The sequence below is a fragment of the Leucoraja erinacea genome, chromosome 11 (genome assembly GCF_028641065.1).
Source record: "Leucoraja erinacea ecotype New England chromosome 11, Leri_hhj_1, whole genome shotgun sequence".
Lineage (NCBI taxonomy): Eukaryota > Metazoa > Chordata > Chondrichthyes > Rajiformes > Rajidae > Leucoraja > Leucoraja erinaceus.
In genome coordinates this window covers 1,437,564-1,453,809 of record NC_073387.1, presented here as the reverse complement: position 1 = coordinate 1,453,809, position 16,246 = coordinate 1,437,564, and the positions used below count along the sequence as shown (strand labels likewise).

General features: G+C 42.1%; 1 protein-coding gene across 1 annotated transcript in view; it reads right to left on the bottom strand.

Moving 5' to 3' along the window:
• Positions 1-16,038, bottom strand: part of LOC129701410 (lymphocyte cytosolic protein 2-like) — a 144,539-nt gene extending 128,501 nt beyond the window's left edge. The window contains exons 1-3 of the mRNA XM_055642564.1: positions 15,693-16,038; positions 9,197-9,259; positions 335-381 (exon numbers count right to left, since the gene is read on the bottom strand). Coding sequence (XP_055498539.1) covers positions 335-381; positions 9,197-9,259; positions 15,693-15,770 — 188 coding nt within the window. The 5' untranslated portion in view covers positions 15,771-16,038. The remainder of the gene's footprint in view (positions 1-334; positions 382-9,196; positions 9,260-15,692) is intronic.
• Positions 16,039-16,246: the final 208 nt, after the last annotated feature.

Below are 16,246 nucleotides of genomic sequence, written 5' to 3'. Positions count from 1 at the left end.
CTTGAAACAAATTGAGATATAATTTGTGCAATTGTACAAATTGGGTAATATTGGATTGTTGTCATGTTTTATATATTTCCTCCACTTAATTTTTTTTGTCAATGTGAAATGGGTGCTTTATTATAACTTTGTTTCAACAAATAACTTTATCATCCAAGGCTTGTTGTCTCACAAAGAACGATGAGTGTTATTGATACATGTGGTGATTTTCAAAATTCAATGCTCTTGAAAGCAACATGAAGTACACTCTGGACTGAAAATATGACCTGCATGAATTATACTCCCAACCATGCTGTTTGTTTCACACATTACAACTTTCTGCAGAACTACTTACGGCACCCGAAGAGTAGGAAACCTTTGCATGTCATTTTCTGACATGTTCTGTAAAGCAAAATAAAAAGTCGGTTTAGTCTAGATGTAATTAGTTCGAGTCCAAGTTCAAGTTCAAGTTTGCGTTCATTGTCAGTTAACCAAATAAGGTACAGTTACATTTGAGGTGCCATACAGCCATACTAAGTGAAAAGAACACAATGCACACATAAAATAAATTTCACATAAACATCCACCACAGTGGAATCAACATTCTTTACTGCGATGGAAGGCAATAAAGTTCAGTCATCTTCCTCTTTGTTCACCCGTGGTCGGGGCCTTGAACCCTCCGCACTTGTGGTTGCCGATTAGTGTATAGATTTATGAGTAACCAATTGTAATCAAACAAACAAATTAAATGCATTATTGGCGACTGAAACTAGTATCATTAATGTATAATTTACAAATAAATGACAACCTGGAAAAGTTGCCTGCTCCATCAAATAATGCCTGGACCATTTTGTCCTTAAACCTGAACCATTTCTGCCTTAAAAGCAGCCCATTGTTCAGTTGGAGGTTTGCCTGTTTAATTGTGGATCCAATTTACTTAAGCACTCTTGGTATTTTGAAACTGGCCTTCTTCAACATAGAACAAAGTAAAGCACAGGAACAAGCACTTCGGCCCACAATGTCTGTGCAGAAAATGATGTAAAATTAGTGGCAAAGTAACACACGCTGCCTTACAGTTCCAGAGCCCCTGTTCAATCCTGACTACGGTGGTTTTGTATGTTTCCCTGTGATTGTGACCATGGGTTTTTTTCTGAGTGCTCTGGTTCCCTCCCACATTCCAAAGATGTACAGGTTTGTAAGTTAATTGGCTTCTGTAAATTGCCCTAGTGTGGAGGATGGAACTAGTGTACGGAGTGATCATTGGTCAGTGCAGACTCAGTGGGCCGTAGGGCTGGTTTAATCTGTATGTAATCTGTATCCCTCCATTCCCTGCATGTCCAAGTGCCTATCTAAAAGCCTCTTAAATGCCACTGTTTTGTCTGCCTATACCACCGCCCCTGGTAGCATGATACAGGCACCCACCACTTTCTGTATAAAATACTTGCCCCTGCACTTTTTCTTTAAACTTTGCTCCTCTCACCTTAAAGCTATGCCCTCTAATCTTTGATTTTTCCATGCTGGGAAAAAGGTTCTGACTCTCTACCCTATCAATGCCTCTCATCATTTTATATATTTCTATCGGAACTCCCTCAGACTCTGATGTTCCAGATAAAACAATCTAAATTTGTCCAAACTCTCCTTGTAGCTAATACCTTCTAATCCAGGCAGCATTCTGGTAAACGTCTTGTGCACTCTCTACAAAGCATCTACATCCTTCCTGTGATGAGGTGACTAGAACTGCACACAATAGTCCAAATGTGGTCAAACCAAAGTCCTACGAAGATGCGATATCACTTCCTGACTCTTGTACTCCATGCCCCAACCAATGAAGACAAAAATACCATACAATTTCTTTACCACTCTAGCTATTTGTCTTGCCTTTTTCAGGGAGCTATGGACTTGGACTCCAAAATCTCTCTCAACATCAATGCTGTTGAGAATTATGTCATTAGCTGTCTCTTACATAGAACCTCCCTAAATGCAACACCTTGCACTGCTCAGATTAAATTTTATCTGCCATTTTTCCTCCCATTTCTGCAGTTGGTTTGTCTCCCACGGTATCCTTTGACAACCTTTCTCACTTTCCGAAGCACCACCAATTTTGTCTGTAAACTTACTAATCAAACCATCTGGATAGGTGCATGCGAATAGGCAGGTGGAGTGGTGGAGAGTGAGAAGGAAGGTTGGTTTAAACTGCACAGGTAAGACAGATGAGCTCAGGCATGGATAGATACCTGAGACAGGGACGTTGTAGCGATAACTGAAACCTAGTTAAGAGAAGGGCAGGGCTGGCAGCTCAAAGTTCTGGTATATAGGTGCTTCAGGAGAGACAGGGATGATGGTAAATGAGGAGGAGGGGAGGTGTTGCATTAATGGTTAAGGAGGATGTCAAGGCAATAGCCGAAGGTGGCATTATGGACAGTTCGTCTAGTGAGGCTATATGGGTGCAGCTGACGAACAAGAAAGGGATGATCACCTTGTTCGGGGTGTACTACAAATCCCCAAATACTCAATGGGAATTAGAAGCATTGGGTGGCACGGTGGCGCAATGGTAGCGCTGGAGACCCGGGTTCCATCCTGACTATGGGTGATTGATGTCTGTACGGAGTTTGTACGTTCTCCCCGTGACCTGCGTGCGTTTTCTCTGAGATCTTTTGTTTCCTCCAACACTCCAAAGACGTACAGGTATGGAAGTTAATTGGCTTGGTAAGTGTAAAAATTGGCCCTTGTGTGAATAGGATAGTGTTAATATGCGGGGATCGCTAGTCAGCGCGGACCCGGTGGGTCGAAGGGCCTGTTTCCGCGGCTTGTATCTCTAAACTAAACAAAAAAAAAGAACAAATATGCCATGAGATTGCAGACAGCTGCAAGTCAAATAATGTTGTTATCGAAGGGGATATTAACGTTCCCATTATTGACTTGGAAGATTATAGAGGTTTAGATGAGGTGCAATTTCTCAAAGGTGTTCAGGAGCGTTTTCTGCAGCAATATGTTGAGGTCCCCACACATGAGAGGGCAACACTTGATCTAGTCTTTGGAAATTGGGAAGAGCAAGTGAACAAAGTGTCCGTGGAGGAGCCTTTGGGACCAGTGACTACTATTTGATTAGGTTTAAGATAGTTATGGATAAGGACAGAGAGGGCCCATGTGTTAAAATGCTAAATTGGGGTAAGGCCATCTTTGAGGGTATGGGAGAAAGTCCAGCTTAAGTTGATTGGCGCAGGTTGTTTGGGGGGGAAAGGATCATCAGCCTAGTGGGATGTTTTTAAGTGTGCTGACATAAGCCCAGGATATGCACATCCCTGTTAGTGTGAAGGGCAAGGCAGGCAAGCCTAAGGAAGCTTGGCTGATGAGAGAAATGGAAGCATTGGTCAAGAATAAGATGGATGCATGGGACAGGTCTAGGCAACTAGGATCAAGTGTATCCCTGGAGGAGTTTCGGACACTAAGGAGCAAATTAAAAAAGGAAATCAGAAGGGCCAAAAGGGGCCAGGAGATAGCTCTGGTAGAAAGCATTAAGGACAACCCCAAGAGATTTTATAAATACATATGGGGCAAAGGATAACTGGAGAGTGGGACCTCTCAGGAATCAAAACGGGCAACTCTGTGTGGAGCCACAGGAGATGGACAAGATCCTCAATAAGTATTTATTTACTGAAGAATAAGACAGGACAGAGGAACTTGGGGCAGTCAATGGAAGTGTCTTGAGAGCAGTCAGTATCATCGTCGAAGAGGTGCTGAACGTACTATTGTGTTTGAAGGTAGACAAATCACCAGAACCAGATCAGATATATCTCAGAACATTGTGGAAAACCAGAGGGGAAATTGCAGGCGCCCTGGTTGAAATTTATGAGTCGTCTTGAAATACAGGAGAGATGATGGAAGACTGGAGGGGTGCAAATGTTGTACCTCTATTCAAGAAGGGCTGCAAGAAAAATGCTGGGAACTATAGGCCAGTGTGCTTAACATCTGTATTTGGAAAGTTACTAGAGTATATTCTGAGGGAAAGGATATTCAGGCAATTAGACAGACAAGCGCTGATTAGGGATAGTCAGCATGGTTTTGTACGTGGGAGGTCATGTCTCACAAATCTGATTGAGGTTTTTGAAGACATGAACAAAAAGGTCGATGAGGGCAGAGCTGTAGATGTTGTATATGTAGACTTCAGCAAAGCATTTGACACGGTCCCGCATGGTAGGCTGCTCTGCGAGGTTAGATCGCATAGGATCCAAGAAGATATAGCTGAATGGATAGAAAGTTGGCTTCATGGAAGGAAGGAGAGGGTGATGGTGGAAGGTTGCTTCTCTGACTGGAGACCTGTGACTAGTGGTGTGCCTCAGGTTTCAGTGCTGGGCTCCGTTACTGTTTGTCATCTATATATATAACCATATAACCATGTAACAATTACAGCACGGAAACAGGCCATCTCGGCCCTTCTAGTCCATGCCGAACACGTATTCTCCCCTAGTCCCATCTACCTGCACTCAGACCATAACCCTCCATTCCTTTCCCGTCCATATAACTATCCAATTTATTTTTAAATGATAAAATCGAACCTATGTGAATACTAGGCCAATAAATGTATTCATTCATTCAAACTGGAATGGGTAGAGAAGATTTACGAGGATAACGGACATGACGTTGCCGGGAGGCGGGACTTGTCAGCGATTGGTCCATCACATCTCTGTGGAGGGATGAATATTGTCCCACATCTCGGTGGAGACGGGAGGGTGGGGTCATTTTCCCACACAAGCCATAGGTGACTGGGCAATCTGAACCCAAGCACCAAGTTGTAAGTGACCGAAGGTGCGCGTCCCTCGGGACAGCCCCTACTCTCCCACGGCCACCGTCCGCGGGATGTGAGTCGGGTGGAACAGAGGTGTGGGACAATGTTCATCCCTCCACAGTGATGTGATGGACGCAGGGGTCTGGACTAATTGCATACAAGTCCCGCCCCCCCGGCAATGTCATGTCCGTTATTTGACTTTTCTGTTGCGCGGCATTCGGCTCGTTGGCTTGAAGGGGACGCCGCCTTTCAGGTAGGTGGCGTTTCGGCAGAGCAGCCATTCGGTGAGTTTGCTTTTGGCGATGCAGCCTTTCGGTTGGTTGGCTTTTCGGCATCCTTTCGGTTAGTTTGCATTTAGGCGTCCCACCCTTTCGGTTAGTTGGCGTTTCGGTTTAGTTTCCATTCTGTTATTTGGCGTTTCAGCTTCATTTCCATTCGGTTATTTGGCTTCCACTTCTTTGCTTCAGCTACTCATCCATCGGTGCCACGTCCAGGTACCGACTATCCTGACTGACCTTTCCGCTGCGCCGTTAGATGACGGATGTTAAGTTGGCACTAGAGTATGCTTGATACCCTTTAGCTTCATGAAGGTTTGGAACAGTGCAGCACGAAATTGGGGGTTGTTGTAGAGACAAGCTTTTCACATAATCCATGACACACAAAGATAGACCGCAATGCGTCTATTGTTCTTTCTATGTGTTTGTATCCATTTGTACCACCACAATCCACTTTGTGGCTATCTAGCAAAACAAGAAAATTATTATTCCGTGGTCACAAAAATCTATATGAACCCTCTGAAAAGGTCCAGTAGGCCAAGACCATGTTTGCAAAGAGGTTTGTGCAGTCCTACTTCTACAACTCTGACAGGTGCTACATTTGCTTGCCATTGCTTCTATGTCATTGTCCAATCCTGGCCAATAAATGTAACCTCTGGCTGTAGACTTCATTCTCACAATACCTGTGTGTTCACTATAGAGTTCTTTAAGTAATCTTTGTCTTAAACAATTGGGTGCTACTACTCTGTGACCCCATTTAATACACCCGTGCTCACATGACAGTTCATATCATCCATAGTGATAAGGTTTTAGTTCATTAGTACATGGTTTATTTTTGACAATCCATACAAAGTTTGTTCGTATACTTGTTTTAGCACTGTGTCCTTTTGAGTTTCAGCAGCAACTTCAGCTGCTGTGACTGGAAAGTCATTGTCCACTGCTTCTGTGAAGTAGATAGCCCCTTCAGTACCCATATCAGATTCTTCATGAGGCAAACGCGACAATGCATCAGCGATAGCATTTTTTTTTGAGCTGCGGTACTCAATGCTGTAGTCATACTGTGACAGGAGAACTGCCCAGCGCTGCATCCTCGAGGCTGCCATTGTAGGTATCGCTTACCGAGGGCCAAGAATAGCGAGAAGTAGCTTATGATCAGTAACCAGGGTGAATTTTTTACCCGACAGATACTGATGGAATTTCTTGATCCCAAAGATTATATTAAGGGCTTCTTTCTTGATTGGTGCATAATTGCGCTCACTCTTGGTAAGTGTGCATGATGCAAATGCTCTTGGCTTTTCCTGTCCATGTTCCATTGCATGTGAAATCACAGCTTCTATCCTGCATAAACTCTATCTGACATTCGTCGCCATTGTAAGGTATCACGGCTTCAGCGTGTAGATAGAAACAAGCACAGGTTTTCAGTACATGCTGTTGCCAGTGTGGGTCTTCATTATTTTACAAAAGTACACTGCGCATACTTGCACGTATTCACGAGACTGATAAGATATTGAATATATCACATGACACAAGTCATACCATTCTGGTACTCGGTTCTTAAAGTTATAGTTACCATTATATACACTACAGTACTATTGTAGTGCAGGAGGATGAGGGGTAATTTTATAGAGGTGTATGAGATCATGAGAGGAATAGATTGGGTAGATGCACAGCGTCTCTTGCCCAGAGTAGGCGAATCGAGGATTAGAGGACATAGGTTTAAGGTGAAAGGGAAAAGATGAAATGTGAGGGAAAACCTTTTCACATAAAGTGTGGTGGGTGTATGGCACAAGCTGCCAGATGAGGTAGTTGAGGCGGGGACTATCCCAACATTTAAGAAACAATTAAGCAGATACACAGATAGGGCAGGTTTGGAGGGTTTACGGACTAAATGCCACATATAAGATTATTCAGGGTTTGGACATGCGAGAGGTAGGAAACATGTTCCCGATATTGGGTAGTCCAGAACCAGAGGCCACAGTTTAAGAATAAGGGGTAAGCCATATAGAATGGAGATGAGGAAAAACTTTTTCTCACTCGTGTAGCTGGGTAATGGTGGTGGGCAAGTTGGGCAAAAGGGACTGTTTCCACGGTACATCACTCTATGACTATGACTCTATCTGCATTTAAGTCCAAGTCATGTGCATATATATCACGCACAATCAATGAATTTTTATTTTGTAATATTACTTTTCTATAGAAAACGGAAATGTAATGTTAAGATCACCATCTCCTTAAACTTCCCCTTAAAAATTTGGTTCACTTGAACCACCACATTCCTCGGAACTAAATCCAATAATGCCTAATTTTTCTTTGGGTCAGAAAAACACAATTGGTGAAAATGATCCTGGACACATTTTAAAACTCTTCTCCCTATCCTCTCTTAACCATTTTAACTACCCCAGGTTACAATGAGGTAATTAAAATACCCAGTTAGAACTACAGCATAGTTTTGCACATTCTTGTATTGTCTCTACATATTTGCTTCTTTGGTTTGATAGAAATAAGGATTATGGATCAGATTTTAGTTTTGTAAATTTTTTTAGGCAGCATTACGTTCCTGTATGAATATGCGGCTTTGAATCATTATGCAAAATGCCTTCATCAACACTAATTCATAGTCATATTGCATGAAACGTGCCAACACCAACCAAGATGCCCCATCAAAACTAGTCCCACCTACCTGCGTTTGGTCCATATCCATCTCAAACTTTCATATGCATGTACCTGTCTAACATGTGTAAGAAAGAACTGCGGATGCTGATTTAAATCGACGGTAGACACAAAATGCTGGAGTAACTCAGCGGGTGAGGCAGCATCCCTGGAAAGAAGGAATGGGTGACGTTTCGGGTCGAGACCCTTCTTCAGACTGATGTCAGGGGAGGGGGCGGGACAAAGGTAGAATGTAGTTGGAGACAGTAAGACTAGTGGGAGAACTGGGAAGGGGATGGAGAGAGAAAGCAAGGGCTATCTGAGGTTAGAGAAGTCAATGTTCATACCGCTGGGGTGTAAACTACCCAAGCGAAATATGAGGTGCTGTTCCTCTAGTTTGTGCTGGGCCTTACTCTGACAATGGAGGAGGCCTAGGACAGAAAGGTCAGATTGGGAATGGAAGGGGGAGTTCAAGTGCTGAGCCACTGGGTGATCAGGTAGGTTAAGACGGACTGAGCGGAGTTGTTCAGTGAAACGATCGCCGAGCCTGCGCTTGGTGTCGCCGATGTAGAGAAGTTGACACCTGGAACAGCGGATACAGTAGATGAGATTGGAGGAGTTGCAAGTGAACCTCTGACTCACCTATAAAGACTGTTTGGGTCCTTGGATGGAGTCAAGGGGGGAAGTAAACAGACATGTGTTGCATCTCCTGCAGTTGCAGGGGAAAGTAGCTGGGGAGGGGGTGGTTTGAGTGGGAAGGGACGTGTTGACCTGTCTAACATAATGGCTCATGCAAATCAAGCTATGTGATTTAACTTCAAAGTGTAAATCCAATATTTTGGTAGCAACTTCTGTTCTTTGGGAGATATTGTGGTCAACTCTACATCGAGCATCACCCGTTATAGTTAAAAGCCTCTGCTCCAAGCTGAATTTCTCTCCATGCTTGCAGCAGATAATGTAAGATGATAGGAGAATTGCTTGCACTGCTTTCTCTGAGCTGTTTTTCTGTTGGGCTTTATTGTGGGCAAGACTTAATGCATTCAGTCTTTCATTAAGGGCCTTCTTCAAGGCCATTCCATTACAATTTGCCCTTGAGCCAAACAACTTTTTTAATGTTCGTATATTCATTCCAGTATTGATAGTGCAGTATTGAGAATGAGTATTGCTAGTGCAGCAATGACAGTGATGTCCTGTATTATATTCTAATTCGTTTCTCCATGCTTTCCAACTCACTTCTTGCATTCTGTATTTGAATACTGGAGAATGCTTGTGGAATGGAATTGAGAGATGGATGGTTTTAATCTAATTGTTGACGTAAGAATAGCCTCCAACTCAATGGAAATCTTCACTGATCTGGTACACACTAGTCAGTTATCTTTGTCGCAGGTTATGCTGATGTCATGAGGATGCTACCAAAGGTCAGGTTCAGTCTGGGGCTTTCCCCCCGACAAAATTAATTTTGCACTTAAAATTTCCAATTTGCTCTAAAAGTAAATTGGTTACTTACCAAAAATCTCTGCCCATTGATATTGTTCTTTTTTATAACCTTTTCACAGTCTTTCCAGTCCAGCTATTGAACACAAACAATAATAAAATTAGCTTTCAGGCATTTGAATGTATTGAAAACATTGCATCGGGTGGATGACTCACATCAATCTATTGTGCAGCAAAGATAATTTGTTCATAAGGCAAAGCTTCTTTAAAGAGCAGGGAAACTGCACCAACCTCTCTCAATAAACGCAGGATATAGTAATTACGGAAGAAAATCAATCTCTATCACTTTTTACAATGTTGTCAAGATTGATTAACAGGTGAATATATAATGAAGGATGCAATTAAAAAAATACGTTAAAAATAATAATTGAATTGAGCAGTCAGCATGGAATTATGAAAGGAATTTCATGTTGGACTAACTTGTAAAATTTATATAAGGATGTAGCCAGTGGATGAGAGAAAATCAATGAATGTGGCATATTTGGATTTCTGGAAGGCTTTCAATAATGTCACAAAAAGGAGGTTGGGTAATAATGTTAGTGCAAATGGAATGGGGGCTAATATACTAGCATAAACTGAATATTGTTATTGAAAGCAGAATAAAAGGCTCGTTGACAAATTGGCAGGATATGATGAGTGGGATGCTGCATAACTAATACTTTTGCTCCAATCTCATTCAATGATTTACTAAGGTTATGAACAATCATAGTCATGCAGCATGGAAACAGACCATTCCACTTAGCTTACAGAGTAGGCACTCATCCGCATTAATTCTACTTTCCAACATATAAAACACATACTATTCTTGAGGGACTGGACAGATTAGATGCAGGAAAAATGTTCCCGATGTTGGGGGAGTCCAGAACTAGGGGTCACAGTTTAAGAACATTTAGGGCTGAGATGAGGAAAAACTGCCAAAGAAGGCAATGGAGGCCAATTCACTGGATAGATTTAAAGAGAGAGTTAGATAGGCGGGACTGTCATATGAGGAAAGATTGAAAAGACTAGGCTTGTATTCACTGGAGTTTAGAAGGATGAGAGGGTTCTTATAGAAACATATAAAATTATAAAAGGGCTGGACAAGCTAGATGCAGGAAAAATGTTCCCAAATGTGGGGCGAGTCCAGAACCAGGGGCCACAGTCTTAGAATAAAGGGAAGGTCATTTAAGACTGAGGTGAGAAAAAACTTTTTCACCCAGAGAGTTGTGAATTTATGGAATTCCCTTCCACAGAGGGCAGTGGAGGCCAAGTCACTGGATAGATTTAAGAGAGTTAGATAGAGCTCTAGGGGCTAGCGGAGTCAAGGAATATGGAGAGAAGGCAGGCATGGGTTCTTGATAGACGATAAGCCATGATCACAATGGATGGCGATGCTGGCTCGAAGGGCCAAATGGCCTCCTCCTGCACCTATTTTCTATGTGTCTATATAGCTCTTTGACCTAACAGAATCAAGGGGCATGGGGAGAAAGCAGGAATGGGGTACTGATTTTGAATGGTGTTGCTGACTCGATGGGCCGATTGGCCTACTCTTGCACCTATTTTCTATGTTTCTATTTGGCCCACAGCCTTCAATGCCGAGGCAATTCACATCTGCAGCCAAACGCTTCTCAACACTGCTTCCGCCATTTATTTCAGATGGTGTATACTGCGAGTTTCCGCAGATCTCCTCTAAATCTCTTATTCCTCATCTTCAACCTTTGCTCCCTTGTCTTCTAGTTTTATCTATCTTGAATAGAGGGAAATGCAGTGACCACTTGGAGTATCTCATAATTTTATGCACCTCAATCGTGTCCACGCTTAACCTCCTCCACTCCTGGGAAAACAGGCCTAACATCTCCAGTCTCTCCTCATAAATGAAACACTGAATCCCAGGCAACATCCCGGAGAATCTCCATTCCATCCTCTCCAATGTTATCACGTCTTTCCTTTGTTGAAGATTAGAAATGCATGCACTATTCCAGATGAGGTCTGATCACTGTTTTATAAAGTTGGAGCATAAACTCCTGCCTTTGTCTATCTGCGCTACCACCTTCAGGAATCTATGAATTTGTACATTAATGCTCCTCTATTGTTCAATGCATCCAAGGACTCTACCATTTATGGTGGATGTCCTCGCCTCATTAGTAATAAAATGCATCACGGGGATATATTTCCAGGTTCTCATTTGATACTAATCTAGGTGGTATTGTTGTGGTGAAGAAACAAGAGAATGTAAAGATTATTTAAGGGGATCGGGGAATGCTGAGTAGGACATGTCAGACGGAATATAATGTGGAAAGATGTGTGCTTATTTACTTTGGTGTACATAATTGAAAAGTGAAGTATTTGTCAAATAATGAGGGATTGGGTAGTGTTAATGTTGAAAGGGATCTGGGTGCATGGGTACACAAGACACTGAAGAACAGCGTGCAGAGATAGATGGAGATTAGGAGAGGAAATGGTTGGTTAGTCTTATTTTGAGAGGGCTTAATTCTCAAAATGAGGAAGTTTGAGACCCGACAAAGAGTATTGTGTACAGTTTTGGTCTTCTTACCTAAAAAATTTGAACATTAGACATTAGAACATTGAACAGTACTGCAATGTTCCAGTATGCATAGGAACAGGCTCTTCGGCCCACATTGGCTGTGCTGAAAATGATGACAAGTAAAACTTGATAGATAGATATAGATAGATAGATATGCCATTTATTGTCACTATACATGTACAATGAAATTAAAAGCTGCTCGTACTCAGTGCATACATATAATTTAGTACAAAAAACAAGAAACAGAAAACAAAAACAAAAGGGAGAAGGGGGGGGGGGGATAGGTGCACAATTCTGCGGCGCTATATACATATCTATAAAGGCAAAATGGTGAAGGAGATGTTTAAAGATTATATTAAATATTAAAAATGTTTTTTAAAAAAATGTTAAAAATTACAGTTACAATACACATTGCAGTTCCAAATTTCATTACGTGGATATAATAAATGGAAGTCCGGGTGTTGGGCTGTAAAGTCAGTGCATGTGTGAATTAAGAGTAATTATAATTTTCGGAAAACAACTATTCCAGAGTCTATTTGTCCTAGATTTGATGCACCTATAGTGCCTTCCAGAGGGCAGCAGGTCGAACAGTCCAAACGCAGGATGGGAGCTGTCCTTGATTATATTCTTTGCCCTGCTAAGGCAGCGGGAGGTGTAAATATCCATCAGGGAGGGGAGAGGGCAGCCAATGATCTTCTGCGCTGTCCTAGTTACCCTCTGAAGCCTCTCCCTGTCTGCCATGGTGCAGCTGCCGTACCATGCTGTAATGCAGTATGTCAGCAGGCTCTCAATGGGCGAGCGGTAGAAGGTCAGCAGCAGGTTAGAGTCCAGGTTGTGCTTCCTGAGGACCCTCAGGAAGTGCAGCCGCTGCTGAGCCTTCTTGATGACCGCTGTTGTGTTGTCTGTCTAGGAGATATCAGCAGCGATATGGACGCCGAGAAACCGGAAGGTGTTGATGCCAAAGGATCCATATACCTCCATTCCCTGGATATTCCTGTAGCCCCTTGAATGCCACCATCGTATATGCCTCCACTATCACACCTAGCAGCATGTTCTAGTCACCCACCTCTGTTTAAAAATCTTGCCCCTCTCACCTTAACGGTATACCCTCTAACCTTTGACATTTCTACCCTGGGAAAAAAGGTTCTGACTGTTTAGCTGAACATAAAGTCATAGAATCATACAGTCCTTCATGCCCTTCAGCCCTACTCATCCATGCCGACCAAGATGTCCCATCTCAGCTAGTCCCATTTGCATGCATTTGCCCCCATTTCCCTCTAAACCCTCCACATCCATGTTCCTGTCCAAATGTATTTTAAATGCCTTTATAGTACCTGTCCGAACCACCTTCTCAGGTATGTGCAACTACTCCCCCTCCTGTCGCGGGGTAGACTGACTCCCCTCCCTTTCTGCCTCGAGCACTGGCTGGTTTATAATAGAGCCTGTGTTAGGCCTGGCCCAAACAATTTTAAGAGCTGAATCTTTCACCCGGTTTATTGGTTAGAAATAACTTGTGCAGAAGTCAGATTTTTCTATATCTAAGTTTATATGAAAGGTATCAATGTAAGTTCACTAAAATGTATTTGTGGTAACTGCCTGACAAGTAGTATTTAAATGTTTAGGGTGATCAGATTCTGATTCTGTCAACCTTTCGAATATATATTATACATTTACAAGGCTGTTGCCAGGACTCGAGGGCCTGAATGAGAAGGGTGAAGATGAGCAGGCTAAGACTTTATTCCTTGGAGTGCAGAAGGATGAGTGGTGATAGAGCTGTATAAGATCATGAGGGATTAGATAGGGTAAACTCACAGAGTCTTTTACCCAGAGTAGGGGAATCATGAACCAGAAGTCATAGATTTGTGAGGGGGGAGCAAGATTTCATAAGGACTTGAGGGGCAACATTTTTATACAGAAGGTGTGGTTGAGGCAGGCACTATCACATCGTGTAAAATAAATTTAAAGGCCAATAAAGCGGGTTTTTTTCTGGTTGGCTGCCAGTGAGTAGAGGGGTTTTGCAGGGGTCAGTGCTGGAGCTGCTACTCTTCAGTGTATAATAATGATGTAGATGCATGCATTTGCCCCCATTTCCCTCTAAACCCTCCCCATCCATGTACCTGGCCAAATTGAAGGCTTTATGGCCAAGTTTGCAGATGATACAAAAATAGTTGGTGGGCAGATAGTGTAGAAGAAGCAGGGACTCTGCAGAGGGATTTGGACAGGTTGGGAGAGTGGGCAGAGAATGGGATATAGCGTAGCAAAGTGTGAAGTCATGCATTTTGGAAGTCGGAATAAAGGCATAAACTATTTTCTAAATGAGGAGAGAATCCAGAAATCGGAGGTACAATGGGACTTGGGAGTGCTGGTGCAGTTTCCCAAAAAGTTAATTTGCAAGTCGAATCGGTAATAAGGAAGGCAAATGCAATGCTCACATTTATTTCAAGAGGGCTAAAATACAAAAACAGGGATGTAATGCTGTGGCTCTAGTCAGGCCGCATTTAGAGTGTTGTGAGCAATTTTGGGCACCATATCTGAGGAAGGATGTGCCGGCTCTGGAAAGGGTCCAGGGGAGGTTTACAGGAACGATCCCAGGAATGAGTGGGTTGACATATGGTGAGAGTTTGACGACACTGGGCCTGTACACGCGGAGTTTAGAAGGATGAGGGGAGATTCCATTGAAACTTACCGAATAGTGAAAGGCTTGGATAGAGTGGATGAGGAGGATGTTTCCACTAGTGAAAGAGTCTAGGACTGGAGGTCATAGCCCCAGATTTAAAGAATGTTCCTTTAGGAAGGAGATGAGGATAAATTTCTTTAGTCAGAGGGTGGTGAACCTGTGGAATTCTTTGCCACAGAAGGCTATGGAGGCCAAGTCAATGGATATTTTTATGGCAGAGATAGATACATTCTTGATTAGTATAGGTTTCAGGGGAATGGGGAGAAGGCATGAGAATGGGGAGAGGTAGATCAGCCATTATTGAATGGCAGGGTAGACTTGATGGACCGAATGGCCTAATTCTGTTCCTATCACTTATGACCTTATGTGTCTTTTAAATATTTTAATTGTATCTGCCTCTACCACTTCCTCTGGCAGCATATTCCACGTATATGAATAATAATAATAATAAACGAATAAATCTCTTTATTGTCATTGCATATGGTACATATACCATCCTTTGTGTGAAAAAGGAATATGTCCCTTTAAAATGTTCCTTCTCTCACTTTAAACCCACACCTTCTAGCTTTAGACTGCCGACCCTTGGGTAAAGACTGTGGCTATTCACCTCACCTGCACATATACCACTATATGGTCATCCTGCACCCCCTGACGCTCTAGGGAAAATTAACCCAGCATATCGAGCCTCTCCTATAACTTAAATCTTCTGGATCATTAATTCCCTTAGAACTCAAACCTTCTAAAATATCCTTGTAACTCTTTTGCATTCCTTCCATTTTTGACATCCTTCCTGGGCGACCAGAACAGTACATAGTACTCTAATTGTGTAATTACCAATGCCTTGCACAGTTGCAACATGACATTCTAACTTCTCCACTCAAATTATTAACCATTTAGTTAATCTGACATAATTGTTGGATCAAAATCTTGGAGTTTTTGACTCAACAGTCCTGTGTATTCTTCTAACACAAGGACTGCAGCAGGAGGTCCCACCATCTTCTCAAAGGAAATGGATTATGAGTATCAATGCCGCTCTTCACAAATACTTTTTACAAAAGATATAGAAGGTATTTACATAACATTTGTAGATAACCACATCACATTATACTGGGGGCAATATTTTTTAAATTAAGTTGTAAGGAACTGACTCCACATGGTTAAACAATATTCATTTTGACATTACTTTTTAGCTAGATATCTGGTCTAAAATTCTGAAAGCAGATTGTTACATGGAGATTGACAAAGCAAGAGGCAGGTAGAGAGAGTGAAATTGAGAGAGAAGAACATCTTTTGTTTGGTTCTACCTACCGTTCTGAAGTAATTAGCCAAATAAGCTGAGGACCATTGTAGTACATCGTTACGATTTGGAACTTTCCTTAAAGCCATTTTTGCTGGTTATTTTTTGCTTGATTTCATACTGTAGCATACAGCTGAGAAAAATAGCTGGCCTTTTCTCTTCCTGTCACACACCACAACCTTCACGGAATCTAGAACGGAAGTGCGTAGGGTGTCAATAGATGAAGAAACCAAATAGCTCTCTCAATAGGGTAAACGTTTGCTTCTCTTTAAAATAATAAGATAAGCAAAAAAAAAAATTCTCAGTGGGACTGTACGCTGTCCTCTGTCATGTTATTTAAAAACTGTATTTGTAGAAATGGATGACTAATTTCCTTTGTAACTTCCTCTTCATAATCTATGGAAATCATGAGGAAGTTTGTCAGAAACTGTTCTTTTTTATTTTTTTCAAAAGCACAGTGCCCTTGCTTTGATAAACGGATTCATTCAGCGGTTATTGATTCTGAACTGAATATATTTGGCTGAACACCATGTGGTAGTGGTACATTTCAACCACTTGCACAAGA